This window comes from Vombatus ursinus, unplaced genomic scaffold, assembly GCF_900497805.2.
Source record: "Vombatus ursinus unplaced genomic scaffold, bare-nosed wombat genome assembly UNPS02014786.1, whole genome shotgun sequence".
Lineage (NCBI taxonomy): Eukaryota > Metazoa > Chordata > Mammalia > Diprotodontia > Vombatidae > Vombatus > Vombatus ursinus.
In genome coordinates, this window is record NW_020954564.1 from 54107608 (window position 1) to 54124312 (window position 16705).

Consider the following 16705-nt stretch of genomic DNA (forward strand, 5'->3'; position numbering starts at 1 on the left):
CAATTTGTTTGGGAAAGAGCTGAGGGACTTAATGGATTACAAGATCAAAATGAATTTGCAGTGTGACATGGTAGTCAAAAAAATTAATATCACCCCAGGACGTATTAACCATATTTAAAATACCATGTTCAGTTTTGGGCACCACATTTTAGGAAAGACAATGATAAGTGTGTCATCAGGAAGGAAACCAGGATGATAAGGGGACTGGAAACCATACTATATAAGGATTTGTTAAAGGAACTGGGTGTTTAGCCTAAGAAAGAGAAGATTTAAGGGAAATGATAGTTATCTTGAAGTGTTTGAAGTGATAGCATGTAAAAGAGTTAGATAGATTCCTTCTTCTTAGCCCTAGAGAAGAATGGACAGATGTTTCAGAAAGGCAGATTTTTATTCTATGTAAAGAAAAATTTCTTCATAATTAGAGTTGTCCCAGATTGGAATAAGCTGGCTGAGAAAGCAGTGGATTCCCCCTCACTGGTGGTTACTTCTGAGAGATGCTGGAGAAGAGATCCTTGCTTGAGAATGGATAGGATTAGACTTCTGAGATCCCATCCAACCCTGAGATTCTGTTATTCTACAAAGTACCAAAGTAACTAAAAGAAAGAGTTTGAGGAGAGGGGGATCAAAGCAGGAGGTTTCTGTTTCTCAGAGGATGGATGGAAATGAAAAGATCTGTTTCTAACCTACGTGATTCCATTAAACTCAGGCAACTCCACTGCCTCTGACTAATTCAGTCTTTATACCTTATCACCTAATTTGTTTAGCTATAATAATTTCATAGATCAGGGCAAACTTTTTATCCAGAGACAAAAAAAAAAATCAGTGACCTCCTACTTCTTATCAGTGCCTTCACACTGAATACGGTAATTTTGTTCAATCATTTTTCAGTTACGTCTGACTCTTTATGACCTCATTTGGGGTTTTCTTGGCAAAGATACCAGAATAGTTTGTCATTTCCTTCTCCAGCTCATTTTGTAGATGAGGAAACTGAGGCAAACAGGGTAAAGTGACTTGCCCAGGGTCACACAGCTAGTATGTGTCTAAGGTCATGTTTGAACTCAGGAAGAGCTTGATTCCGAGCATGGCACTGTATCCGCTGGACTACCTAGCTGCTCCTAAATAAAGTAAGGGAGAGTAATAAATACAACTTGATCAACACAGTCACCAAATACACCATTCACTTTTAAATCATCACCTTATTGAGATGGAATCAATAGCTACCAAAACTGTATAGGCTATGGATCTGCATTAGATTGTTTGAAGACAATGTACTTTTGTGTAATCTTACAAACCAAGGTAAATTTCTCTCTTCAGCTAACTTAAATCTCATTCATAGTTGAGTCATAGCTATATCAAATGCCTTCATTACCTGCCTCATCTTACAAAGAAAACCACTAGGTTACAGAAATATTTTTGTTGAATGACGTGTCATCCCAGAACTCATCTTTTATTAGTTGACATTTCGTAGTCTTCTATACAGAATCAAATATAATACTTGATAATTTGTTATACACATATTAATCCTATGACAAAACTCTTAAATATACTATAGAGAAAATGGCATGTTAATCAAATGAAATGGAAACTTCAGAAGTTGTTTTTAAAAAGTAAAATATGTGCCTTTTAGGTACAGGGTTCAAAATTTTCTGAAGTATTTTATTCCTTTTTCAAACTTATTTTAAGTCCTACTGTGAAACCATGTACTAATATACACATATAATGTGTGTATGGAATATAGCTATACATTGCTAATTATATATATGCATGCTAATTGATGTATGCACACATGCATAACACATATACATACCTATTCTGAAAGCTGTGGAAATTCTGGTATACAGAACACAATGAAATATATTGTGGTATAGAAACATATTGAAACCTCTTATAACAATATTCACTCAAGAGTAAAGTTTTGTATGAGGAATCATTTTTCTTGATCCCCATCTAAGGAAACTTATTTACAAATATGCCCCAAACACCTCATTATAAGATGTCTTAATTACAAATCAATCTCTGAATCCCAAAGGCAGCATTATAATTAGGCAAAGTGTCTATGAACACAAGACATATAAACCATTTGAATCTCCTAACCAAAATAGTAAAATATCATCACAGAGATACTCATAAAGGCAGTAACATGATTCTACAAAGTCTTTAGCTTTGAGGGAATTGTGGGAATTGAGTGAACCACACCGACTCCCATCCTGCAACTCAATTCTAGGACTAGCTCACTGCCCTTTCTATTCAATTATGGGTCTAGTTCAATTTCTATCTTGTCAGAAATTTTTATTCAGTTATGGGAATTGTGAAAAAAAACTTTACTGCATTGTTTGAACCTAGCCCTGCATGACTGAGTAGCTGAACCACTTCTACCTGTTGCTTAGAGACCCTTAATTAAGAACCCAGGTTATGCTGACCAGAAATTCAGTCTTGATTAAAGCAAGGAATTTTCTCACAATTATACATTTCAAACAGCCCATATGTCTTATCTGAAAACTGGTTCCATACTGGTCAATCAGTTATTGTTTTCATGTTCTTTTGATTGAGTACAGGCAATGAACTAAGACACCTCTTTTTCTGATTTCAGGGAATTGTATCTGCTTGCTCTCCCCCTCCCAATTTTGGTAAGCCCTTAATCTCTCCTCCAATTAGAAATCAGATTACCTAATGTTGTATCCTGGTTGTTTTCTTTTAATTAGTTGGTTTTATTTGATTAATTGTTTTTTAATGCATAAAAATCTGTCTCCCTCTATATTCAGGGTCCAGTGCCAAAGCTGAGGAGACCTGGTCTCAATTTGTTACACGATTGGTATGCATTGCTTAATAAATCAATATGCTTAGAAGTTGGAACTTTTGTTTCCTCAGTTATTTCATCTTTCACTCACGACAACTACAATGTACATAATCAAAGTGTAGTAACATTTTCAGAGTTCATATTCAATTTTTCCCTCAAAGAAATCTAGTTATTATATCTGTTTACTTAAATAAACTATTTATTCCAGAATAGGGCCACCACTGTTCTGTTCTGTCATCCCCCACCCAAGACTGGCCCATACTGCTCCTTCATGCAGGACTCATGTGGAAGGCTACCAACCACATGTATACCCCAGAGTAGTACAGACAAAGACTTCACATCTTCAATTTCTTTGGGACATCTTTCTCATCTTCATCACCGGCAGGTGGTGCTGGCAAAGCATGTCTTGAAGGAGAAGTCAATCGACAGGATAGACATTTGGATACCAATTCAAATTCCTCATCAAATTGTAGGAGTGAGAAAGGCTTTTCACATTTTTCACACTGATATGATATTTGAAAAATAGAGAGGACATGTCAAATCAGAGGTAACAAACATGTGTATCTCTTAACTGCTATATTTGAATGTATTTTTACAACCTAATCAGTTTTGGAGATCAGGTCTCAGGAGTGTGCTAGAAACAGTTTGAACAGGCTCAAAAATCTGATTGTTAAATTTTCAGCGTGAGGATTTGCACCTCAGAAACCAGCAAATAGTACAAACCATGGCTTTATTGATTGTTTTGTTGATTGTCTAAGCTTAAGGAAGTGATGGAGAAAATACCAATAATGCAGTTTAAACCTGAAAGCGTGTAATGCATACATATTTTTTTCAGAGAGGCAATTATTAAACATGTACCAGCACACCACTGCCAGGTTTACACAGCACAATGACTTTCTGTTCCCACATTATCTATTTGAGCTATTAGCATTGCCCAAACATACCAGAAAATTTCCAAGATTTAGCCTTTATATGACACTGTGTGGTGTGACCTGAGACTGCGTGATGGAAGTTGAACCTGCCCCAGTCCAGAACAGTCTGACATTTGTCTGTGGGGCAATTCTGCATTCTTCCAAATTGCTATTGCACCTGGAAACTATCTAATGGACTAGTATTAAAGAAATGTGCTTGATTTACTCTAGGGAAGAACTCCAGCCAGTATTATATAACAGAAAGAGACCTGGTATGGGAATTAGGAGGTATAGGTTATAATCCTGGCTCTGCCATCAGTTTGTAATGGGATTGGAAGCAATAATGCTAACCCACTTTATATGTACTTCGAGGTGTGTACTTTCCCCATTACAGCTCTGTGAGGTAGGCAGCATAGTAGTATTATTTCCATTTTACAGATGAGAAAATTGAGGCTCAGAGAGGGGAAGTGATTTTTTTACCCAAAGTTTTAGAGTCAGAATTTGAACACAAGTCTTTTTATTCTAACACCTCCACTCTTTTTACTCTGTCATATCCTCCCTAGACCTCACTTTCCTCATCTGGAAAATGGGGGGAGAGAGAGGCAGACTAAATGATCTACTGAATTTCTCGCCCAGCTCTAAAATTCTATAATTTTCATATTATTTTGAACTCAATTTTAAATCAATTTGGGAAAGTTCTTGTAGCAAATACTAGTTCTTGAGCAGAAGTTCTTAACCTTTTTTGTGCCACAGACCCCTCTGGCTGTCAGTCTGGTGAAGCATATGGATGGAGCCCTTCTCAGGATAATGTTAATTGCATAAACTATAACACATAGGATGACAATTATATTGAAACACAATTAGCTTCGAAAGACTTGGGAATTCTGATCAACAAAATGGCCAACCACAATCCCAGAGGACTCATGTGAAACATGCTGCTTACCCCTGAAAGAGAAATGGTAGATTGAGATGTATTTTAGGGGACATGGTCAATGCTGGAATTTGTTTTGTTTGATTAAACATGTTTGTAATAAGGGTCTTGTTTTTTGTACTTTCTGAGTGGAAGGGATGAGGAGGGGGTAGTAAGAGGCAAAAAAGACAAATCTTCATTTGAAATAGTTGTCAATTTTTTTTTAAAAGTTCACAGACCTCAAATTAAGAACTCTAGAGTTTTCTTCACAATTAATAAGTTAAATTGTGTATGCTAAACCTAAGCTTTGGGTAGGAAATTTGATTTCTTTTTATGTTGTAAAACTTTGCCTCCCCTCTCTAACCTCTCCTGCCCTGCCCTGCCCTCATCCCTTTGAAAAATCAGAGGAAAAAAACACACATACTTATATTTTTTGGCTTTGTATTTTGCTAACTTCTATAGGCTTTCTGTGGAAATAAGTATTTTGTCTAGCTTTAATTATAAACCAAGTCACACAAACATTGTTTAAGCAACTTAGTCCTGAATGCTCCAGACATCATTTCTGGCACTTCACTCCTAAACCCTAGACCCTATTCTGTCCCTACAGAAGGGAGTCAAGAAACAACTAATTACTTTCAAGGAAAACAGAGATCTAGAAACTCAGAAGCAGCTGTTCAGCATGTTGTAAAGTCTGCTCTTGGCTCCTGACCAGGAAGGCCTACTTCTTCACTGCTGGCTGGCTCTGGAGATGGCAGAGGGCATATCAGATGGCAGTCTTGGCATATCAGAAGTGCTAACCAGCTGATACCAGGAATCACAAGATAGAAATCTGCTGCCTTTCCCCTTCCACCCGCACCTGAAGAGGTGCTCTCGAAAAGCAAGTAGGTTTCATAGGAAGAGCAGAGATGAATCTGTCAAGGGGTTGGTAGCTTTAATAGATCTGGGGAGGAAAGAAACTGTGGAAGAAAAGCTTTACTGACAATGGCAAAGACACTTTTACCAGGATGTTGAAGGATCCTTGACCTCAAGTTTAATATGACACTGGAGATATGACTGCGGGTGTAGAGTGTCTGATTAATTGGACAAACAAACACAAACACACACACACACACACATCCATGTAGTTGGAGACTAAGACTTTTTATGAGGAAAATAAAGTCAGAGCCTCATAGATTTAGAGCTAGAAGGGACCTCAGACACTATCTAATTCAACTCTTTCATTTTACAGGTGAGGAAACTAAGGCACAGGTAGGTTAAGTCACACATTAATAATCATCAGAGTCAGGATTTAAAGCAAGCTCCTCTGACTCCAGAACCACTGCTCTTTTTAGAGGTAAGAGAAAGAAATAAGTCACCTGGGATTAAGAGGATAAGTTTTGTTGTTGTTTTTTTTTAATCACTATAGAGAGATCTAGGTTGTTCTGGTTTCTAGTTGGGCCTCTTTTGTTCTCTACTAAGTTGATTTATAAAACCAGAAAATGAGAGACAACATTAAGCTTCATTTCTTTTAATACTAACCTGAATTACTTGCAAACCATGGAGTCTTTTGTATTCCATTAACAGAGGAATTTGATCAGCCTTTTCAATGTTCCACAGTCTTATAGTAGTGTCCTGAAATTCCAAAAACAATATTCATCACACAGAAGAGACCATCATGTTTAAAAAATAAACCGAAAAAAAAAACAACCCATTTCACAGATGAAGAAACTAAGGCCCAGAGGGGAAGTGATTTGTCCTAGGTCACATGGATAATTACTGGCAAAACTAGTATTAGGATCCAGTTCTTCTAACCCCTGGACCTGGTTAGGGCCCTACACATTACACTATAGCATTGGAATTTCCAAACAATTAAAGTACAGTCAAAAAGATAAGGTAGGACTGCTTTTCTAGTGTACACCTCTATGAAAACATCAGGAAATGATCTAGGTATTATTCTTTATGGAAGAAGGAATCATTCCATGTGGAGCTGAGCACTTTGGACATCAAAAGCCATGAGCAGGATGGTGGGGATACCTCAGGTGGTACCATCTGCAGGGGCTGCAAGTGGAGGGGCTGGAGGGCCTCCAGGAGTGGCTTCTGTTGCATACCTCTTTGCCAGAAATGACTTCCAGAAGAATTTTATTATTGCTAATTTGGGACACTTTGCTGCTGAGGTTTTGGTTGGCCAAGAACCTGAGTGACATTGACTGGATGGCACCCCAGCCAAGCTAGGAGCAGAGTTATGTTTTGAACTGCACCCAACCTAAGGAATTCCTGCTTCTGATGCAGGGCTATACCCATGGCCACACTAAAAGGTTGACTTGGACCGGCCACTCAAGTTCTGGTTCAGATTTACAGCATTCCCAACTATGTACTAGATATTTAGTATGTTACTAGTGGTGCTTGCTGTTTCCTGCAGTAATACAATAAAGTTTTTCACAAAATTTTGAAAATAAAGACAGCCAACAACAAAAAAATAAAGAAAATAAAGGAAAAAGAAAAACAGTTATTAGAAAATAACTTCCTAACTAAAGGGCTACTACAGGCCAAAAAATAATATTGGCTCAAAAGTCGAAGAGCCATTTTAAGGATATCAGTTTTAAGGGTGAAACACTTAACAAAAAATCCTCAAGCCCTTCTAGATTAGACTAAATCTTAGGAAGAAGAAAACCCCCAGAACTTGCTGTATTATTCTTCATAAATGATTCCCAGGCTACTTCTAATGACTTAATTATATCATTATCAACTCAAGCCCTCCCTTCATCACCTGGGAAGGAGTTACTAGTTGCTTACTGGGAAGGATGAGATAATCAACTGTTTTTTGACTAGCAAAGAAAGTCCCTTTCCCCTTGCTCCAAATCCCTGAGATTCAGTGTTGCCATCTACCAAGATGAAAACTAAAAACTCTGGTCCTCTGTTTATAATTTTCTACTCCCTCATTACCATCTATCCTAGCTCTACCCATCCCAGGTCTTTTGTTCTGCTCCCTACTTCCACGTTGCCCTGTAGAAAATCTCCATTGCGTTGTTAACAAACTTCCCTTCATATTAAATCTCTACCTTTCACACTCCTTCCATGTTCTTGCAATCTCAGGAACTTGCCCCTCATGGGAAGACACAGTATCCCTGGCCAACCTCCCTCGTTCTGGATGCACTTTCTATCATATCCTTACCATCCCATTCCCTGCCTTTACACTTGGGTACTTCTATATGCTGAAATATTCATTCTCATGATCCAGAAATCTGAAATTCCCCTCTATGACCATAACCTCCTATTCATTCATCTTTCCCTCTCTTGCCCTCTTCCTAAACCTGTTCTTCAACCTCAGTTGTACATACAGTCACACCCTACCCTCTCTCAGCCTCTCAGTCCACCACTCCTGCTCTATACTCACTTTTCTCCATTTAAGGAGGCTATCCAAGCCACTTCTTTCTTCATTTGACTCATTCCTCATTTGTCTAGAGTCAAATGAAGAACTCCTGGGGACTTCATCATGCTTCTGTCTAGGTATCTTCCCTCCTCCCCATCCATATTTTCAGCTTCCTTTTGTGTACTGTCTTCCTTCATTATAACGTAAGCTCCTTGAGGACAGGGACTATTTTTTGCCTTTCTATCACTAGCACTTAGTACAGTATCAGGCACATAGTAGGTATTTAATAAATGTTTATTGAATGACTGACTTTCCTCCTTTCAGAATTTTGATCCTATACTTAAGCAATTCAATTTTATACTGTGTTCTACCCTCAATTCCTTTATTCCTTTATCCTATTGATGTTTATATTTTGCCAAACCCCAACCCTGGTTACCCCTACAATTTGTCTTCTTAACTTATACTTGGATGCTAGAAAAAATCACAAAATGAAGCTATATATTTATGTTATTGAGTTTCAACTGGGCCATCATTGATACAAAGCAATCCTTCTATTCTTCCCTAATAGACTCTCACACTAACCACAGCAAATGTTCCAAACCTCTTCTGTCCTCAAAATATCTATGCAATTCCCTCCCACCTCAATCTCAGTAAAGGACATCATCTACTTTACAGAAAAAAATAAAAGCCATCCAGTTTGAATTCCCTCTTCTTCCCAATTCTAGAGAGCTTAAATCCCTCTACAACATCCCCCTTTCTCTTCTCATTTTCTCTAGCCTCCTTGCCAAGTTCATATTCTATTTTCACTCTTGATCCCATCCTTCTCTATCTTCTCTTGGGGTTTGCCCCACTGGTAATTCTCTCTGTTTCCATCTCTCTAACACCTTTCGTCTCTCCTTATCTACTATTTCTTTCCTTGGTGCCTACAAACATTCACGTCTCTCTTTTATCCTTAAAAAAAAAAACCATTTACTTGACCCTGCTGTCCTTTCAGTTATCCTCTATTTCACATCTCTTTTTGCAGTCAAACTCCTAGAAAAAGTCATCTACACTCATGACCAGCAATTCCTTATTTCCCACTCCTTATTCCCTTGCAATATGGTTAATGATGCCCTCCTTCCCTTGTAATTGATAGAACCTGCTCTCTCCAAGGTTACCAACAATCTCTTAACTGCTAAATCAATCAAACAAGCCTTTAAAATGCCTATGATGTTCTAGGAACTATGAAAAAGCCCTAAAGATTTTTTTCTATTCATTGAGCTCTCTGCAGCTTTTGATTTTAACGAACATCCCTTCCTCTTAAATATTCTTTCCTTTCTTGGATTCTATGACACCACTGTCTCTTGGTCCTCTTCTTAACTGTTTGAATTCTCCTTCTCTGCCTCCTTTGTGGGATTCTCCTCTGTCTCATTTGTGGGATCATCATCCATACCCACCCCTTAAGTGTGGGTATACCCCAGTTGTTCTATGTTGAGACTTCTCTCTCAGTAATTTCATGAGTTCCCATTGGTTCAATTATCATTTCTCTGCCTATGATGCCCACATCTACATAACCAGCTTTCATCTGTCTCCTAAGCTCCATTCTTATATCACCAACTGCCTGTCAAATGATCTTACCTCTGTACCCTATAAGTATTGCAAAATCAACATGTCCAAAATGGGACTCATTACCTTTGCTCCTAAATCCATCCTTCCTCTTAACTTCCCAATTTCTCTTAAGGATACCACCATCCTAGTCAGCCAAGTTTGCAACCTAAGAGTTATCCTCAACTCTTCCGCACTCCCCATAAGCAACCATTTGCCAGATCTTATGGATTCTACCTTCATAGCATCTCCTATATCTCTCCCCTTCTCTCAATTTATAAGACTACCACCCTACTTAAGGCTCTCATCAATTCTCACCTGAATTACTGTGGCAGTCTCTTATTGGTCTCCTGTCTTCCAGTCTTTCTCCCCTCAGATCCATCTTTCACACAACTGCCAAAGTAAAATTTCTAAAGCATAATATTGACTATGTCATTCTCCTGTTCCATAAACTTCAGGAACTTCCTATTGCCTTCTAGGAACAAATATAGACTCCTCTATTTAGCATTTAAAGTACTTCACAATCTGGATCCTCATTTTTGCAGACTTACTTTTCATTATTCCTTCTCATGCCTACTACATTACAGCCAACCTTGCTTACTTGCTAATTACTATGCACGCCGTTCCATCTCCTGCATCCATGCCTTTTCAAAGGATGTCTCCCATGCCTAGAATGTCCCCTTTCCTTACCTCCACCTCTTAGAGTGACTAGCTTACTTCAAAGCTTAGCTCAGGCATCACCTCCCACTGACGGACTTTGTAGATCCTCACAATTGTTAGTGTTACCTCCCACACACACTCTGGAAACTACTTTGCATATACTTTATATTTTTTTTTTTACTTTTAGGCAATTGGGGTTAAGTGACTTGCCCAGGGTCACACAGCTAGTAAGTGTCAAGTGTTTGGTCTGAGGCGGGATTTGAACTCAGGTTGTCCTGACTTCAGGGCCGGTGTTCTATCCACTGCACCACCTAGCTGCCCCCATATACTTTATATTTACTTATCTGTGTACATGTTGTATGCTTCCCAGTGGAATGTTTCTTAAGACTTGAGAGTGAAATAATCAGATTGATTCTGTGTCTTTTTTAATTGACCCTATTTACAGTTAATTGAGTTTGCCCTGTAACTGCCAAAGTCATGATTTTTTGTCTCTGAACTTAATTCAGAAATTTAGCTGACCTGCAGCCAGTTAAGTTTAGAAATCCAGTACTGTTAATCACTGTTCTACTCTTGTATCAAGGAAATCTGTTAACCTTGAAGGAGGTGAGTAGACACCAGTGAGTCTGATATAGTATCTTTATAATACCAAGCTATGCTTCAAAGATGTCTGTTTCATTAATCAAAGAAGTCTGGTCTATTTTCTCTGTCCTCGCATATGCAGTTGGACTCAAACAATGAACGTTCCTTAGTCACAGGAGGGAAGGAGGGGTGTTGTTGCTAGCCCTCATTCCCAATTTCCATCCAATCATATTTTCTTCCATCTATGATGCTAGCCTTCCTATTTTCTATACTCCTCAAAATTATAAAAAGAGCTGTTCCCCTCATTCAGGGTCTTAGATTTGCTGGGGAAGCTAAGATCCTATTTATTGGTAAATTCCTGCTTTACTAAGAAGTTGATCATGCTCAGAACTTTGTACCTCAGTCTACCTTAATTTCAATTGTTACAAGGGAAAAGGACTATTTCACTGCTTTTGTCAATGCCAACCTAGTACAGTACTTTGCACATAGTTGGTGTTTAATAAATACTTGATGAGTTTAACTGATTTGAGATCCTACTTTTGCTATCAGCCCAAAGAGGTATATGAGCACTGTGGATTACTTAACCAAGTTGAGGAGATGATACAGAGGCTAGACTTATTGGGTAATTAAGAAAACAACTGAATTCTCCAGAAAATGACTGAATCTTTCCAAGAATCTTTGCAATGGGGAAAATTCCAAGAAATTAATTTACGTCTGTACAAACATTTGTCTCCAAATTACTGAAGTAAGAATGACCTCTAAGGTTTAGAGCTTTACATTCTATGATTTTAAATGAAAATATTTTAAGTTAGTCAATGTCATTAACATAGCCTAAGAATGAATAAATCTGGATTGAATTTGTAGGTACAAGGAAACTCAGAGTTCTCCACTGACTTTCTGCAGTAGACTTCCCAGCCAAAAAGTTCATCTGCTCTCTGCCCACTAGTCTGTATTAAAATTAAGCCTCTGTATTAGTTATCCTACCTACTCTGAAAGGAATTTCCCTTGATAGCAAATAATATATATGTAGCATATATACATATATATATATATATAAATTTTAGCTAATGCAATAGAGATTTGGAATCAATGAAATATTTGTAAGTTTTACCTTTGAAGCAGAAATAACCCATTTTCTGTTGTTGCTAATTGCAACATCCATCACCCAGTCTTCATGTCCCTGCAGGAAAGTGAAATTTAACTGGACCCCAAAGTAAAAGCTTTCTTACTTTTATAACAGAATAAAACTACTATCAGTAACTCTCAAATGACCTTATACTGAAATGAAAGTCATGAATTCTGCTTCTTTTGCTTAATCAAAGCTATTTTTCATGTTACAGAAACATTAAAGGCTTAAAGTAAATTTAAAAATTATACTTCTTTGAATTCTTTTTGAGAAAACTGCATAATTATTCTGAAAAATAGATGAAGGGGAAAGTGGTATTTAACCAACAGTTCTATAAAACTGCCTTTTTTTTTAAGAAACCTGCAAAAAACCTGCAATTGTCATTCATACTAGCAGTCAAATTATCTAAAGGGTGGTATCATGTAGGAGGAAAAGCATACTTTTATATACAATTATAATCACAGAATCTCAGAATCACAAGGTACTTCAGGAGCCATTTAACTCAACCTGTAGCTAGCTAAACAAGCGTCTCCCTGACAACAGCCCAGTCAAATGATCCTATAACCTCTGATTGAAGATCTCCAGTGGGGGGGGGGGGGGAATGCACCACTTCCACCAATTAATATATCATTAGAGGTTCCTCTGGAGACAAAATTGACCAAGACTACTTAGTCTATTGAGCTTAATACTGTACTCCTGATTTTGAAATATCCAACCCTTCATCCATTTTAGTTCTTAAGATTACATTATCTCAATCCTTACTTCTGCCTCACAGTTTGTCACAGGTTCAGCTGCATGAGGAACTTTTAGTTTGGGTTGCTAAAGATAATTAATGTTCATTTTTTAAAAATGTATTTCTGACATTGAATGTTGAAACTAAAGGGCTGAAGGGAATGGTTTCAGAGAAACCTGGGAAGACTTGCATGAACTGATAAAAAGTAAAATGAGCAGAACCAGGAGAACAATTTATACAATAACAACATTATAAAGACAAACAACTTCGGAAAAACTTAGAAACTGATCAACACAATGATCAACCATGATTTCAGACAACTCAAAGTGAAACGTGCTATTCACCTCCTGATAGAGAAATGATGTACAGTTTAACTCAGCAAAACTTTTGAAGCATTTACAATGTACCAGATCCTATGCTTGGTTTTAAGGATGGAAAGATGAAAGCAGGTGCAATCCTTTCTCTCATGGAACTTACAATTTAACAGTGAAGATGTGACACGTACACAAATAAGGGTGATACCAGTTAGAATGAAATACGGGGAAAGAACAAACGGCTTTTGGAAATTTTGAGGAGAGAGATCTTCCTCCTCAGAGTACTGATAGAGACATAGATTTTTTTTTTCACGTGACCAGTCTGGAAATTTGTCTTGTTTGACTATACATGGTCCTAACAGAAGTTTTGTTTTTCTTTCTTTTTCAGGATGGGGGAAAGGGATAAGGGAGGAAGATAGGAGGAAGAGAAAGTGGATTTTTGCTCTTTTAAAAAAAACTAAAATTTTTTTTAAAAGAAACTAAAAGGCTTCTTCACTTCTTACATTACAGATTATATGGAGGGAAACAGGCTATTTTTCATACCAGCTTTAAGTAGTTCCTTTGCTTTTGATTGTCAGCCTTTCACTATGGATTAATTAGCCCTCATGGAAGTATACATAATACTACTATCCTTTAGTCTTCATAATTCACAGGATCCTAGAATCACAGATTTAGAGCTGGAAGGGACTTTAGAGGCTGAGTCCAACCCCTTCGTTTTTACAGATGACAAAATTGAGGTTGAGGATAATTAATAATTCATCTGTTATCATCAGACTGAGTCCAGTATTTAACTCTCCGAGCAACACATGAGAGAGTCAAAAACATATCTTACTTCCTAAGCACCCTTCTTCATGCAACCTTCTTGCTCCGGGACTTAGCTCCAAGTCTGAAGTGCTTTCAGGTTATGCAAAGTTGGGCTCAGACTAAATAAAGACAAGCACACAATGTGCAGAGAACTCCCCAGTTTAGCTGCCAGCCAGGCACTTTGCTTCCTAAGGACACTAACAGCCCAGCCCTGATGAATGTATACAGGTGCTGATTCTCAGAAAAGAATACACTCTTCCAGTAAATACCATTCTCTTTGACCTTCAGAGGAAGACTGGACAGTGGGACAATTGCTGTGTTCTCTGAGGACTGCACTCATCTGAATAAAAGCCTAGGATTATAGTATTTAGGCAGTCTGGCTCCAGTCTTCCAGCCATATCTCCTACTGGGTCATCTATAACCAAACCAGTCTCCTCAGTTACTTTCTTGCTATTTGCCTCTGCTCATGCCATTGCTCCACCTGGAATGTCTTCTTCTCTCTCCTCTGTTTAATCAAATGTTCAACATCCTTTAAAGCCCAGTTCAGGTCCTATTATTTACTTACTGTCTTTGAAATCTCTCTCTTCCTTCAAGGCCCTGCTCAGGTTTCATATCCTTTCACATCCTTTCCCTCGACCTTTACCCCCAAGCTGGAAAAGAACTCTTCCTCCTCAAATTTTCCAAAAGCACTATGTTCTTTCCCCTTATTTCATTCTAACTGGTATCACCCTTATTTGTGTATTTGTCACACCTTCCCTATTAAATAATAAGTTCCATAAGAGAAAGGATTGCATCGGCTTTCATCTTTCCATCCTCAGGATCTGGCACATGTTAAGTGCTTCAAAAGTTTTGCTGAATTGAACTGTACTGTTTGTACCTTGTACCTCTCATCTGGCAATTGCCCCTTGGTAACTCTTCTTGTCCTGGTATCTTGTACACTAGATCCTTGTCTTTGTATACTATACTGTGAGCTCAATGAGGAGAGGAACTGTGTCTGACTCTTCTCTGTACCCCCTAGAGCACCTGTCATTCGATAAATGTTGGCAGACGGTTGGCTAGTAACATGCTTATAAACCAGAAACTAGCCTGGGCAGATTTAAACCAACTACATGTACTGTAGAGAAAAGTCAGCTTATTGTAGCTCATCTCCCTCATTTTGCAGATGGAGAAACTGAGTACCCATGAGGACACAATTTAAACTATAATCAAATTTCAGTGTTTCAGTCCTGAAATCCTGCTTCAGTTTCTTAATCCATCAATAGTCATTTGTACATGGCTTCTTTCTATCTCGTATCAGTAAATCAGTACCTTTAATGTACACTTTCTGTATCCTCCGGCCACATCCCAGACAGTTACCATTTTGTCATATGCTCCAGATACAATGAGTGAGGCTGAAACACAAAATGGGAAATTCATGGGCTTTTTCATGGAGTAATCTCTCCGCTAGTCAGTCAAACTAGCTGAGTGACCTTTAATGACAGGCTTTTATTAGTCACATTTCAAAAAGATGTTGAAAACCCCTGTCTGGTTTGGCTAAATGATTCACATCTCTATTAACATGACAAAGAGAGGACATAGTTAAAAAGCACTGGGAAGAAAGTTCTGACTTTGAGATTTAATGCCTTATTTTAAGTAAAATACTAACCCAGCCCTTGGCCATTTCTAATATTTTCTTGGAAATCTAAGCTAATTTATTTGTACCTCCATTCTTTCATTTTTTTAACTGACAAAGATTGTGCATGTAGTAGCTGAGAATCTATGAGTCACTGGGGCTTCTGCAGAAGCTTTCTGATGATCAGTGAGATGTTTCTTGGCACCTAACAAATAGGAGGAAGTCTTTCCTGAAAAGCTTCTCTAATCAAATCTCTGATCAAGAGAAAGGACAACCATAATTATAAGCAAAAGAAATATGATCAATGAGAATAACATTTAAACACCAGTTTTCAGAAAATCTCATTAAGCTATTGTTATTTTCTGAGGTATTCCTTGCTTGCAAATCTATGTCCTTAGAATTAAGGGAGATAGAAATGTGCCACACTATAGTAATTAGTAATGACCTTTGCTTGGAATTTCATGTAGCACTTTGGTAACTCTCTAGCAGATGTATGGAAATGGTATGTATTACTACGATTTGTGTTTGTATCTCATCTCCCTTCTAGACTCTGAATTCCATAAGCTCCAGTACTAAATCTTACCTAAATTTTGCATCTTGCCCAATACCTGGCATAGCATTTAATAAATAGCAGACTCTTAAAAAGTGGTTATTGAATGAATGAACTCTGTTTACAAAATGTATTTGAAATAGTGATCTAATTACTTCGATTTTCATCCCTATATTACCTCCAAAATTGTAATAATGATCATTGGAATTCCACCTATTTAATTTAAAGGCATTATTCACTCCAGAAGAAACATGTTTGAATTCTGCTTTGTAGCCTAAACCTAGAACATGTTCTAATTGTATCTAACAAGAATAACCTTCTATTATGTGTGAAAGGCATTTTGACCTAATTTCCTAATATTATGACAGGGAACGCAGTGGTTTTGTTGCTGGCAGAAAGGCTGGACAATGTGTTGCCATCCTCTCTCTGTCTTGGTGAGGCCTTGGGAATTTACAGAAAGTGAAAGGAATTTAATCACCTTAAGTCAAAGAGTATACTGGGTTCTGAGAGTGGGTACTAAGACAGAAACAGGCTCAAAAGGGGTTCAAAAAAACACGTTTAATTTGAGTAAGCTCTTCTGTTGCCGGGCTGGTGAGGCTGTGGGCCTGAATTCAAATCACAGCTGGAATAGCCCAAGGGCATGACTGCCCTTTCCTGGGTGGGAGAGGCTGAGTAGCAACTGCAATTCATGAGAAGACCAGCAGATGGAAGCTGAGAGCCACCTAGTAGAAACATGCCTTTCAGATGACCACAAGTCCAACTAGCCTACCTACTAG

General features: G+C 37.9%; 1 protein-coding gene across 1 annotated transcript in view; it reads right to left on the reverse strand.

Annotated features, from left to right (window-relative positions):
• Window positions 1–2757: 2757 nt before the first annotated feature.
• Window positions 2758–16705, reverse strand: part of LOC114047403 (WD repeat-containing protein 88-like) — a 57132-nt gene continuing 43184 nt past the window's right edge. The window contains exons 8-11 of the mRNA XM_027868231.1: window positions 15076–15158; window positions 11902–11970; window positions 6137–6229; window positions 2758–3300 (exon numbers count right to left, since the gene is read on the reverse strand). Of these exons, the coding sequence (XP_027724032.1) occupies window positions 3133–3300; window positions 6137–6229; window positions 11902–11970; window positions 15076–15158 (413 nt within the window). The 3' untranslated portion in view covers window positions 2758–3132. The remainder of the gene's footprint in view (window positions 3301–6136; window positions 6230–11901; window positions 11971–15075; window positions 15159–16705) is intronic.